Raw genomic sequence first — 12,207 nt, forward strand, 5'->3', positions numbered from 1 at the left:
GATAATAAATCCAGAATATCGATCAGATTCTGCAAGAGGTTAGGTAGGTTGCAGTAGCTTCGGCTGCCGTCTTGAATTTTTGGTTCCACATTAAGTTAAAAAAGATCGATCGCAGACGAAAAGTTGTTATGACCAAAGTTGCGAAGAATACAATTTTCTACAAATTTAGTTTTTCTTCTCCTTAATGGTACAAGTTTAGTTAATACGACTGGTTCAGTAAAAACTTGAAAATGGGCGAATTAATAGACAAAAACAGATTTCCTGATAAATTCAAGATGGTGGACGAAGATACTGCAGAATCTGATTGAAAATCTGGATTTAGACCATCGGTGTCCCCAACGATTAGAAAAACAAACCCGCATAAAAATGTACATACATTCCGACTGGACTATCTGTGCAAAACACGGCTGACAATTAGATGGTGATAACAACAACATCGGGGTGCAATTTCTCCGACGAGAGGTAAACACGACAGAAAGAGAGAGAGAGAGAGAGAGATATATATACAATAACAATTACGCGAATACGTAATTGAGTGTGAAAACAGAATAATAATCGTAAAGTACCTTATTTACCGTGTCCGTAATTCTCCTCAACTTCGCTCAATTGTTTTCTCAAACTTTGACGTAGTTTTGTTAGCCGAATATAATCGGACAATTGTGCTCACAGCGATCAGAGATATGAGATCATCGAACCCAGAAACTTTGAAAACAGTCGCGTAAAAACAACCAGCGATCTCGTGCTTGGATCATCGAATGACGATCGATATGTCTGATCGTTCTGCGACGAAAACTTGCCATATTTGAAAAAACGAATCAGAGAGACAATTCAAGAGAAACATGTTTTGAAAGTTTGGGTACTCCATTGTAACTGGAAGAAAAATTGCAGAAAAGATACAATAATAGCAAATAAAAGTTTGATAACTTGAATACTGATGTTGTAACCAAACAACTATAATAGAATTCTCTTTTTTTTTACATTGTCTTTTTTTTTAGATAACAATTGTGCTTGTCTTGATAACTGGAAGAGACAGCAACTATCCGCGTGATTTCTGAGGAATTTCGTTTACCTGCACGTCATTCACATAGTTAAAAGAGAATGAAATGTTTAAAGTTGTAAATTAGTTAGATGATAAGGTGATCCTCTTTGCGATTGCGCTGAGTATGAAATTGGAATTATTTATATGTTCAGTGACGCAATCAATTTGATGGATGAAAATATGATTATTTGTGGAAAAATATAAACACCATCCATGTGACAATTGAGAGCTTAAAATGATTACTATTGCACTCAATGAGAGAAAAAAAAGTCTCAAGTAACTCGGTAATCGCAACGTGTACTCTCGTCTGGGTGAGAAATAACAAATAATATTGTTCATCTCTAATCTGCAATATTTCTTATTGAGATAAAACGCAGACCTGCAATAGTCTGCGTTCTACCAAAATAAAAAGTGGCTAATTGTTACGTTTACAATAATAATGTGAAAAAATTTATTTAACGGATGCACAATGTTGTCGTTAACAATTTGATATTAGGTATACAATTCGAGTCACACTCACAGAAGCATGACACTAAAGACATTTTGAATTTAAGTCAGATACCTAAACCATATAAACATAACTCTGATATTTGCACTCACGCTTCAATATTTGTAATCCAATTGAAGTTTTAAGACTTTGGCGATGCGATCCCGAAGATGAATTGAAATTTAGGTGGATAGATCTATGAAATCTATTTTTTTGGTTCATTCATCAGACTACTAGCTCCATACAACTAACAACTGTACAAAAAGCACTGTACATATATACACACTCCGGCGGTATTAGTAGTGGCTTCCACCCACTGCACTCGGTACGTACAAATTTCACTTTTATCATAATTTTGTCAATGGAAATGGGCGTAAGATGGAGAAACTGCACGTAGCATACACTGGGCGCAGTCAGTGGAACACGTCACAGAAGAGATTTTTTTTTTCAAATAAAAGAAGTAAAATGTATACGTCTAATAAATCAAGGAATTAATAAAAATCTGTGTTTTACACAAATTGAATTATCATTCACGCTTCCAATGGTACTGCCTCTCGTATTTTTTCCTCCCTTGGTGACTCTGCAAACAGTAAATATAGACAGCATACGTCAATGAACAAGGTACACAAATATACTCCTATAATTTATACAGCAATGCATATTCCCTGGATTGCTGGTAACGATAAGACATCTTTGCATAGCTGTGTGCAATGGCAACTGAAGATTGATTGACACAACAAGGAAGAAGAATATACCTCTTTGCTTGACCGGTTCATCCGTGGGAACGTCAGGCAGAGAAACTTCCTTTGGAACTTCAGGAATCTTCGTTTTTTCTTCTTCTTTATCTTGTAATTCCCTATCTTGGGCCAGCAGCGCCTCCAGCTCAGCCTCCGCCTCTCCTTCGTCCTCATCTGACAGCGTTCCACTGAGCACATCGTCTAGCTCTTTTTGTTTTTCAATTCCTTCCCTGGTCTCATCCATCACTTTTTCGATGTCTTCGATCGACAGAATATCATGCAGCTTCTTCAGGGCAGTATTTCCAACTTTGAGCCCGTCTATTACCTTCAACTCAATTTGTGCAAACTCCAAATCGTGCATCATGTGTTCCAGATTTTCGAGCTGACCATCCGTTTTGCTGAGCAATTGTTCCTGGAATTTCTTTTTGCGAAGTAGCAGCAAAGCTCGGCTGAAAATCAACGAAGTACATGAATAATTTTTTACCTTGTATTACCGCCATTACTGAGAAATGAAGAATCATAACAGAAAAAAGCGACGTCATATACTCAACTCTTTCTTTCCATCATGAATTAATTGTTTTGCTATTTCACGCTCCTTTTCGATGCTTTGTTCGATCCGTTTTTGATATTGTTTTATCTTGTCCCTCGTTTGTTTCAGTTGCTGAAATGATATGCAATTGTGAAATATAATTACATAAATACGTAGATTTGATGTGTCAAACCCATAGCAGGTTATATTAGGTTAAAATTCTGTAGTTTTATTTTTTATACGAACCAGCACAGCCTTGTCTTGTTCAGTAACTCGACTCTGAGGCTTTTTCTTCGAGAAAAATATTCCCATTTTTTTTCTATTCAATGTAAATTAAATATATCTAATCAACTAGTTAAAAAATTTTATCGCGACTTGACACTTCGCAACTGATGCGATAACACGTCCTCAAAACATACGATTTCGAGATTGAGCGGCGAATCGAGCCGCAAAATTGACCGCTAATACCATCTTGTGGGGTATTGGTGAACTAATCCAGGGTCTACAAGCCGCTATTTATATTCTTTGTAGTTCCTACTTGTCGTTTTAACTGATCGAAGGTAGTAAACATAACCTCGATTGATCGTGTGAGTCATAACCGGGATTTAGACCTTTCAAGAATTATTATTCGTACAGGAATCTTGAGAGAATGGGTAAAGAAAATGAAACTGAGTCCACAAAGAAGCGAAGAAAATCCGTGACTACTGGGGTAACGACTCCAGTCAAGGATGCCGATATGTACAAGGTTAGGTTTCCGGCAATATGATAAACCCATCGAATTCATAACAATCTTGGACCCATAAAACTTAACACAAAATTTATTTTTCCTTTGTACAGGTAATAACAACTTACGAAGAAAAGGAGGCAATGGATCGATCGCCTGCGACGGATTCAGAGAATTTTTTGTCGATGTGCGAAAATATTCGAACATTGATGGATAAGATAGCAAAATTGAAAGTAAACAGCGAGGACAGTGTTAGTAACGTACCTGGCATTTGAATGATTTAATTCATGTGGTTATTTCTTGTTTAAGATTGAAGAGTGATTTTCATCTCATTTTCAGGCGAAAGAAGAGATTCGTGAACTGCAGATTCAAACATCACTCGCTTTCATTGAATTGAAAAAGTTAAATAGAATGGAAAAGTTCAGAACAAAGTTCGCAAGGGACTCCTTAGTAGCAGCTAAGAGCAGTGTAGATAGCAGGCATTTGCATTTACAAAATCTACTTTACGAGGTCATGCACCTCAAGAAAGAAGTCGTCAAATGCTTGCAATTCAAGTGAGTTCAAGTGTACCTGATTTCAACATAAATTTCCCACAGAAATTCAATAGAAAAATAATTTTTGGTTCTTGCCATTAATACCTATGCTCAAAGAATAATTATTTCTGCCCAGATCAAAAGACGAATCTATCGAACTTGTCCCAGAGGATGAATTTTATAAAGAGGCACCTGAGTCTGTCTCTAGGCCAGTAAGTTCTACTATAACTAAGGTTACCTTGAAGTATAACCTTATTCCAAATTATTTTGTGAACCATTACGTGATAAATTTTTTCTAATTCAAAAGGAAATTACCAAAAACGACCCTCACCAACTGCGCTTAGCTCGTTTGGAGTGGGAGTTGATGCAGAGGAAGCAGCTGGCTGCGTTGTGCGATGAGCTTACTGACAGCAAGAAAGGAGTGGCTGCCAGTATAGAATCCAAACAAACTCGGTTGGATAATCTCGCACCCCAATTACGTACAATTTTAGAGGTACGTCTGCCAGACCTATGCAATTTTTATTCTTTCAACGAATTCCAATATTATTCCAGCCTCCGGGTACAAGTATTCTCATGTGAATTTTTTTTTCATTTTCACAGGCAAGTAAGCCACTTCAGGAAAGTCTTGGCCTACCATTAGACAAAATACGGCAAGAGCATCAAAAGGCTGCATTATTAGCCTCACCTTTGTATGTTCTTTACGCAAAGGCGACTGCGTATCGAGATGCATATGGTACGTCCACTATACTCTGCAACAAAGAAGTTTGAAAGAATTTTTTCGAGCAATGATCATTCATGTGTTCTCTATTTGCTTCAGATTCCTCACTGCTCGTGAGTATAGAAGGAGATGATGATGATGCCAAGAGGGTCAACAGCCAAGAGGGGTCACAAGACTCAGACTCTGACCAAGACAATCAAACAGATGGGGTTGTAGAAGAAACACCAGTCCATAAAAAGAGACACCACAGAATGTCGAAAGAAGCTAGGCTGGAGGAAAAGAAACTTAGACTATTGCAGAGACATCCATTGAGCGTAAGACTCGTAATGGTTTTCAAAAGTGAGTTTCGGACTTTAATCTCTACTCATGCAAAGGAATATTTTATGGTAGAAATTTATTGTTTGATACAATTTTTGTACAGGTAACACCAAACTGACGCTAAACTTCTTTTATATGAGCTACCTGAATGTGGTGACATTAGATGCCACACTGGATACCGAAAATCCAGGTGGCGTTAGTGCAGGGTATGACATATTATTAATAAGTACTCTAAGAGTAAACCAAAATATTACTTACAGAATTTATTATCCAGAATAACTAAAATTTATCAAACACTGATTGTTTCATTGACAGGGATATGTTGGTGTCTGATTCGGTACTTCGAGAGTTATTCCCTGGTGATTTGGGTCTGGAGAGCCCAAATCCAGCTAATCATTACCAATTATGTCGGTATGGCTTGGGCCCCTTTCCGTCTCTGCAACTAGGCATTCCCTATAACTGGGCTCAGCGCATGGCTGGGCTGCGGTTCATTACGTCGGATAATGCTAAACAAATGGTTGTATATTGAAATTTGGAAACACAAATAGAATTTAAATCATTCTTAACTAATATGTTATGTATTTTACAGGTGGCAGTCAATCACGGATTGGCACAGGACAGTGTGGAATGTGTTCTTAAAGAGATAAAACGACGAGTGAAAGCACGACTTGAGCTCTGCTCTGAAATACGCCAATTGGAATCAGGGAATCTCTCTATTTTTACCGATAGTAGTGATCCAATGCCATGCAAGATAGCTACTGTGCTACACAAGTTCAACACTCTGTCCTGGAAGAGTTACTCAAGCTTTGACAATACGCCCCCGTTCTATCAAAAAGGCCTTGTATCACCGATGGATATTTTCTATGAAGCTGTACTACGCAGAGAGAGCAGTTAGTATCAGTTCTTGTCTTCTTAATAACTGCAATTTTATTATTGTCAGTGTATTAATTACGACGCGTTTCATTCCAGGTGAACTTGTCGCTCATATAGCCATCAAACCTGACTATCCACGAGTACCACCAATTTTCAGCATCACTCTCAATCCTACCGTACCAGCATCCGTTGATATCCTGAGGGATATTGAGCGAGAAGTAAATGTCATGTGGGAAAAGCCACCAACTTTATCTGCACAATTGCAGCGACTGAGAGCTTGTTTTGATATTTATCTTGAAACAGAGGGTATAGTTCCTCAGGAGAAAATATTCTTTCATCCAGTCAGAGGCAGGACCAGGGCGAGGCCTTACAAATATTTGACTCTGGGTGGAGGAATTTTTACCCATCGATAGAAATTCAACAGTTTTTCCATTCTTGGACTGTCACAAAGTACAAATGGCCGATTAACTTCAATCAACACAGCTCTACACTTGCAAAAACGTGCGGTATTTTCATTTGAATCATGTTTGAATGAGAAATTCACACTTAGCGTAAACGTCAGTTAAGAATAACAAAACAAAAAACGAAAAAATTATTCCAAGAGAGGTGAAGTAACTGGTATCTAGATTTACACATTGGAATAAAATACGTATACCGATCTAGATTTCATATTTGTGTGCATCAATATTTATATTAAAATAAATGCGAAAATCTAGACCAATTTGAAATTTTCTTTAACTAAAAATGTTTAAATGGCTGTATGAGGTCTCGCAGCTGGCATTCTGGCTACAGTAACTAGATACACACGCAAGTTGTGCCTCAAATGCCTGTTTTCCTGCAACGATTGTGCACGCTCTTTCCGCATTAAAATATTCTCTGCCTTCACTTCATTAAATCGCTTCCAGAACTTTTCCATTCTGTCGAACGGTTCTGTCACCTGGAAGAAAATGTAATTACTTGATTTGCAAAAATTGCTAACTCATCTACGATTATAAATCTCATTTCCCCGAGACCCTGATTCTATTTGAATTTTATATATTATTACGTTTTCTGTGCCCGTTTTCTCGTAGCAATGTAATAAGTCGTTATCTTTATTAGAACACTTGTCAATCCCATCTCGTGGTTCTTCTAAGCTTGAACAAAATTGACTGAGAAGCTGCAACATCGTTCCTTTTTCCAGAATTTTATCCAATTCCTACGATCAAGAGTAAAGAATAGGCATAAAAAATTGTACTTACATCTTAAATCACCAATAGTGAGATTTACCTTTTTCACTCCATTGCTTATAACACTGAGTTTCTTCAGCCGAATGGCGTCTGTTATTTGCGCCATTTTTATTTTGGATCTCAGATCCCAAATCGCTTTGTTCAGCTGCTCCAGCTGTTGTTTCAACTCCGTTATCTGCTCCCCACGCTCCCATGCCAAATCATCTAATTGTCCTTTGGTAATATCGATTGTGTCTAAGAGCTGGGATTGTTGTTTAGGAAACATAGCTGCTTCTGCCCTGACAGCATCATCCTGTTCCTTCAAGTACTCATACTGCTTCCTTTTGTTTTCCGTCAGCACTTCATAGTCTGTGATTGTCGCAAGCAGTTGCGACCACAGATTCTCCATATTGCCCACAACACGGTGCCTCAGTTCCATTATGTCTTCCTCTTTCTTATCGCATCACATGTAGTTTGATTATTGTTTCATAGAAACCTTCCCAATAATTTTCCTAAAAAGAAATGTGTGACTTACATACCGAATGCACGATGGTACGTGTGTGGATAGCATTCTGTGACCTTGTTTTTTCTAAGCTACTCTCCAGACTTTTGTTCTGTGCAAATATAATAGTGTCTTGTTCCTTACAACTGTTCTCCAGTTTATTTTTAACTTCAGTCAATTCTACCGTGCCAATGTATTCAAGTTCTCTGAGTTCTTTCACATAATTGTCATGCAAATAACTCAATCTCTGCTTGTGTATGCCTGAAATATACGCAATGCGACTCATTGTTAAAATATTTATGGTCAACATAGTATTGTCTCCTCTGAGCAGAAATGTGATATGCATGTGTATGAGTATGTATATCTTTAATTCACCTATGAATTTATCAATCATCATGATGTGAGCCTCTTGTGATCGCCTGTGATCTCTGTCGGATAATTCTAACTCGTCGTAGAGTTTTGCAATTATTGAGTTTTTGGCTTTCAAAGTACAGTCGAAATTTTGCCAAAGGTGTTTAACGTCCTGATACAATTCCTTACACTTTATTTGACGCAGCAAATGACGCCACTGTTCGTTTATTTTCGCAGTATTCAATCTTGAGAATGCTTCTTCATGCTTAAGTTTATTCTAAACACATACAAGCTCGTTATTCTTTGTTATAAACTTGCTTGCGTCTTTTGAATGGTAACATGTAACAATAATCTACTCATAACTGTAGAATTGAATTTCACCTTTGTAAAAGCAGCGATTAATTGTTGCTTGCGCCTCTTGGCTTCCAATTCTATTTCCGCTCGATGTTGCAAATATCTGGCTCGCTCTTCATCGCTCATACGCGATAATTTCGATGCCTTGCCCTTTTTCTTTTTTGCAGGCATATTCAAAATTTATTATGTACTGGGTAAGTAAGTTAAATTCACGTATACTTTGGGAATTAGACCAAGCAACTAAATTCATTCCACAGACAGAAGAACTTAGCCGATTGTGTTTGATCAATTTTTCAACAGTCACCATGGAAATCAACAATACTTGTGATTCATCCATATGCGTTTAAAAGTTGTTATATTTTGTTTTACTGATTCATAATGCAATTGATAGTTAAAAATTTTATTTAATATTTTACCCTGACAGATATAGTGAAGTTATTATAGGTATGTATAAAATATGTATTTCTCTGTGTATATCTAATTTGTAAATAGAGAACAATCTATATTCAAAATACTAAATAATTACAACACAGCTCTGAATATGAAATGTAAATTGAAAATAAAAATACCCAACATTACTTATGAGTATATTAATACATTTTGATAAAATACAAATAACAGAACTAAAAATAACTGATCTAACGACCAAAACGCTACCCCTGGGCACCATGTTATCAAACCGGCAAAGGATCAAGATAAAGGATGATTGTTATTACTACGTTAGTTATTAATTAGCTACAGGAATGGCAATCAGTTCATGGCAAATTTTAGGAGGAATTTTTTTATACGGCGTTTACGTTACTGGGTGAATGTCCTCCTGTGTGGAAGTAACCCGATCTTTTAAATATTCTATTGCATCAGACCTTTCCTTACTAGTAGGAATCATGCTTTGAGTACGTCTGATTCGTTCTCCACCTCTCAAAGGCCTGGTTACAACAATTTGCGCCTCTAATAGTATTTGAGCTCCTTCAGCTTGTCTTACTTTTTCCCGCACAGACCTCAGCTCTGCATCGAGACCCTGTCTTTCAGATTCTAGCTGCTCAAGTCTTGCTGCTGCTTCTGTAAAGACATTCAGATTTTCATGAAGTCAGGCGCGCTATTTGTGTTTCGTAAATAAAATGTTATGTTTTGATTCACTCGGAAGAATTTGACAAGAATCGCGGTATTACCCTGTAATTTTAGTTCATTTTCTTGCTGTTTCTGTTCGAATTCAAGGCGCTTCAATCTTTCTGATTCAAGGAGCTCCTGTTGCTCTTGTTGTAGTTTTTCTAGCTGCTCTCTCCTTTCCCATTCTTCTTTCAATACTCGAGCTTGAAGGTTTCGAACTATGCGAAAAATTAGAGATAAACTAAAAAAAGCAATCAGAGCCAAACTAGTTGATTAGGTAATTGTTGAAGAGAAATTAATACCTATCTCTTCATCTTGTAAGGCTTGCTTCTCCTCCTCCAAAAGTCTTTCAAGTTTTAATTTGATTTCTTCAAGCTCTTGTACCTTGGCTCCTTCTTCTCTAGATAACGCCTCCAGCTTTCTTGCTTGTAACTCTGCGGCAATTCGTGCTTGGCGTTCATGCTGCAATTCCATCCCCGTTTCTTCCTTCAGTTGTTTCTTAGCCTAAGAAAAATCACATATTCCATCACAATACTCACTTTCAATGTGCTGTCAGTGCCAGTGTAAATTGTCTTTTAATTTATTTACCAGCCGCATGGATCGTCTTTGCATCGCTAAAGACCTTTGATAGCCAATTCTGTCTCCAGAATGATCAATGGCAATTTGCAGTGCGGCTAACCACTGTAATCTGCCCCTATGATCATCAGCGACCAGTTCAAGTGCCTTGTTGTCTGGTGAACTTAGAATAAACTGTTTATCTAGCTTTCCAGAATCTTTAACAGCATCAGCCCAACAGTTTACATTTAGGGTTATCACTCCAGCAGGATCTTTCTGCTGGGCATCTTTGTAGTAAGTCAATTTTCCCGGCTGAAGGACAAACCAGTAGTATCGCATTGTTGGCAAGAGAAATCCTTTCTTGATCAGATATCCCTGGAAAATTAAAAGACTTAGTTATAGGATCTCTGAAAGATTGATATTTCAGAACTTGATCGCCTTAGCGGTGCCTCACTTTTTTGATGACGTCATTAACATAGATCTGGTAAAGGTCATCTATAGCCTCAGCTACAGCAGCTGTGTCCAAAGTTCCTCCACCGCTGTACTTGGACTCCAACACTGCCAGAAATGTGGGGAATCTTTTTGGAAATACGTTTAACTAAATGCTACATGGATAAGACAAGGAGATCCTGCTTCTTTCAGTCTGAAAGTCTTTCAACTTTAGGTACAGTGATTTTTTACGATAACTAAAACCAAGATAAATTTGAACAAGTATTTCTGCATTTGATTCAGAACACAACTTTGTTTATGAAACGCATAACATGCAGACATTTGCAAAAGAAGTATTACCTGAATGCAGTCAACGCTGCAGATAATTCGGCAAAGTCTGACGAGTCCCAATGAAGACCCAATGATGTCACGAGTTGGGAAGATATTTGAGCTACCTCGTTGCTGTGCATGGTTATCTATTACGAGTAAAAAAACCTCAGATTAAAAAGTGTTAAGGATTTTAGAATAAGATCTGATTGTTTGGAAAGTAAGGGAGTAGAATTTTTTACGATGACTTACGAGATACGATGACTCTGCGTTATGTGTTCCCATCTCTGCTAAAAGACAGAATATTCTGAAGAGTTGATAAATGCTGCGATCTTCAAAGACTCTGTGTTTCTGATCTGCGTACGCTTTTCGAGAAACAAGCCAGCATATCTCCTCGATACGTTCTTCAAGAAGTCTGCAGGTTTGCATTGGTGTTGCATCAGAAATAGAGGCAAAGACCTGAGATGGATAAAATGACTGTACCGACAAATGATGACGATAATAATAAGAATAAGTATAGTGACAAAACTTACTTCATTCTGTAGGTAATATAAAAATTGATCGAACGTCAGCCACTGGGTGCTTCGGTAATCATCGAGCCCCTTCTCAACCCCATACAGATCCATCAAGGTTCCAAAGTTGGCTGTCAACACCTGAAGTGACATGTGAAAGTATCGTGAAAAAAGCCACACCCTCAAACATAAAGTTCTAAGAAACTTCACGGTTAAGTAAACAGCTTCAGCATTATAATATTTACTAATCACGTCATACGGCGTGCGTTTGTCAACATTGTGAGATACGCTCGAATTCATACGCACCTTTAATTTAGATTTCGCAACGATACCCGGGGTGTCACCTTGCAGAGCGTAAAACGCATGCCAGATGCTGTTTGTCAAGTTTTTCAACAAATACGCCATAGTTTATCGGTAGCGCTGATTCAACAGGTAGCTTGGAAGAATCACATCCTCGCCTAACAATAAGACCGAATGGGACTTGGCAAAACTGCAGAGGAATAATGACTGGCTGACTGGTGACTCGACACTACTCCTTGCTTTATCTGAATTCCAACCTTCTCCCTTCGCATACATACAAGCCCACATATTACGCACGAATATGGGTATGATATTCGCTACCACTGTCGGCTCGCGCCGAAGCCTATCGTGGGATTGTGATACGTTCGCCTCTGCGGAAGAGAATGAAACTAGGATTGTTGAATCAAGTCAACTAGCGGCTGTAATCAAGAATGACCATAGTACGCATGTAGTACACACACACACACACACACATACGCATATCGTACTTTGGCACGCACCATAGCACGCATTATCAGGTGGTACAAATGCGGTATTGTGATTGGTGAGATGCGCGATGAATGAAGGAGTGGGCAAGACAGCTAAATTCTCAGTTTCTGAGCTCTCA

The 12,207-nt window shown here is 38.0% G+C and overlaps 4 protein-coding genes across 4 annotated transcripts; 1 reads left to right on the forward strand and 3 right to left on the reverse strand.

Annotated features, from left to right (window-relative positions):
- Positions 1 to 1,458: 1,458 nt before the first annotated feature.
- On the reverse strand, positions 1,459 to 3,217 carry Vps20 (vacuolar protein sorting 20). Its single transcript, XM_046628800.2, has 4 exons — positions 3,039 to 3,217; positions 2,815 to 2,924; positions 2,282 to 2,712; positions 1,459 to 2,106 (listed from the first exon to the last, which is right to left on the reverse strand). The coding sequence occupies exons 1-4, from the start codon at positions 3,102 to 3,104 to the stop codon at positions 2,057 to 2,059; spliced, it is 657 nt and encodes a 218-aa protein (XP_046484756.1). The 5' UTR covers positions 3,105 to 3,217; the 3' UTR covers positions 1,459 to 2,056.
- A 99-nt stretch (positions 3,218 to 3,316) lies between these two features.
- Positions 3,317 to 6,371, forward strand: thoc5 (THO complex 5). Its single transcript, XM_046628782.2, has 11 exons — positions 3,317 to 3,537; positions 3,630 to 3,767; positions 3,856 to 4,070; positions 4,186 to 4,261; positions 4,357 to 4,542; positions 4,650 to 4,782; positions 4,867 to 5,106; positions 5,189 to 5,291; positions 5,401 to 5,602; positions 5,675 to 5,975; positions 6,055 to 6,371. The coding sequence occupies exons 1-11, from the start codon at positions 3,442 to 3,444 to the stop codon at positions 6,369 to 6,371; spliced, it is 2,007 nt and encodes a 668-aa protein (XP_046484738.1). The 5' UTR covers positions 3,317 to 3,441.
- LOC124220226 (dynein regulatory complex subunit 2) lies at positions 5,147 to 8,541 on the reverse strand. The gene is made up of 5 exons (XM_046628805.2): positions 8,398 to 8,541; positions 7,703 to 8,293; positions 7,225 to 7,617; positions 7,004 to 7,153; positions 5,147 to 6,895 (listed from the first exon to the last, which is right to left on the reverse strand). Exons 1-5 carry the CDS (start codon positions 8,539 to 8,541, stop codon positions 6,707 to 6,709), a joined length of 1,467 nt encoding a protein of 488 aa, XP_046484761.1. The 3' UTR covers positions 5,147 to 6,706.
- Positions 8,542 to 8,803: 262 nt separating this feature from the next.
- On the reverse strand, positions 8,804 to 12,012 carry LOC124220220 (switch-associated protein 70-like). Its single transcript, XM_046628784.2, has 9 exons — positions 11,607 to 12,012; positions 11,322 to 11,441; positions 11,041 to 11,247; positions 10,822 to 10,937; positions 10,487 to 10,610; positions 10,066 to 10,407; positions 9,780 to 9,981; positions 9,540 to 9,695; positions 8,804 to 9,429 (listed from the first exon to the last, which is right to left on the reverse strand). The coding sequence occupies exons 1-9, from the start codon at positions 11,703 to 11,705 to the stop codon at positions 9,164 to 9,166; spliced, it is 1,632 nt and encodes a 543-aa protein (XP_046484740.1). The 5' UTR covers positions 11,706 to 12,012; the 3' UTR covers positions 8,804 to 9,163.
- Between the last annotated feature and the right edge of the window lie 195 nt (positions 12,013 to 12,207).

This window comes from Neodiprion pinetum, chromosome 5 (assembly GCF_021155775.2).
Source record: "Neodiprion pinetum isolate iyNeoPine1 chromosome 5, iyNeoPine1.2, whole genome shotgun sequence".
Lineage (NCBI taxonomy): Eukaryota > Metazoa > Arthropoda > Insecta > Hymenoptera > Diprionidae > Neodiprion > Neodiprion pinetum.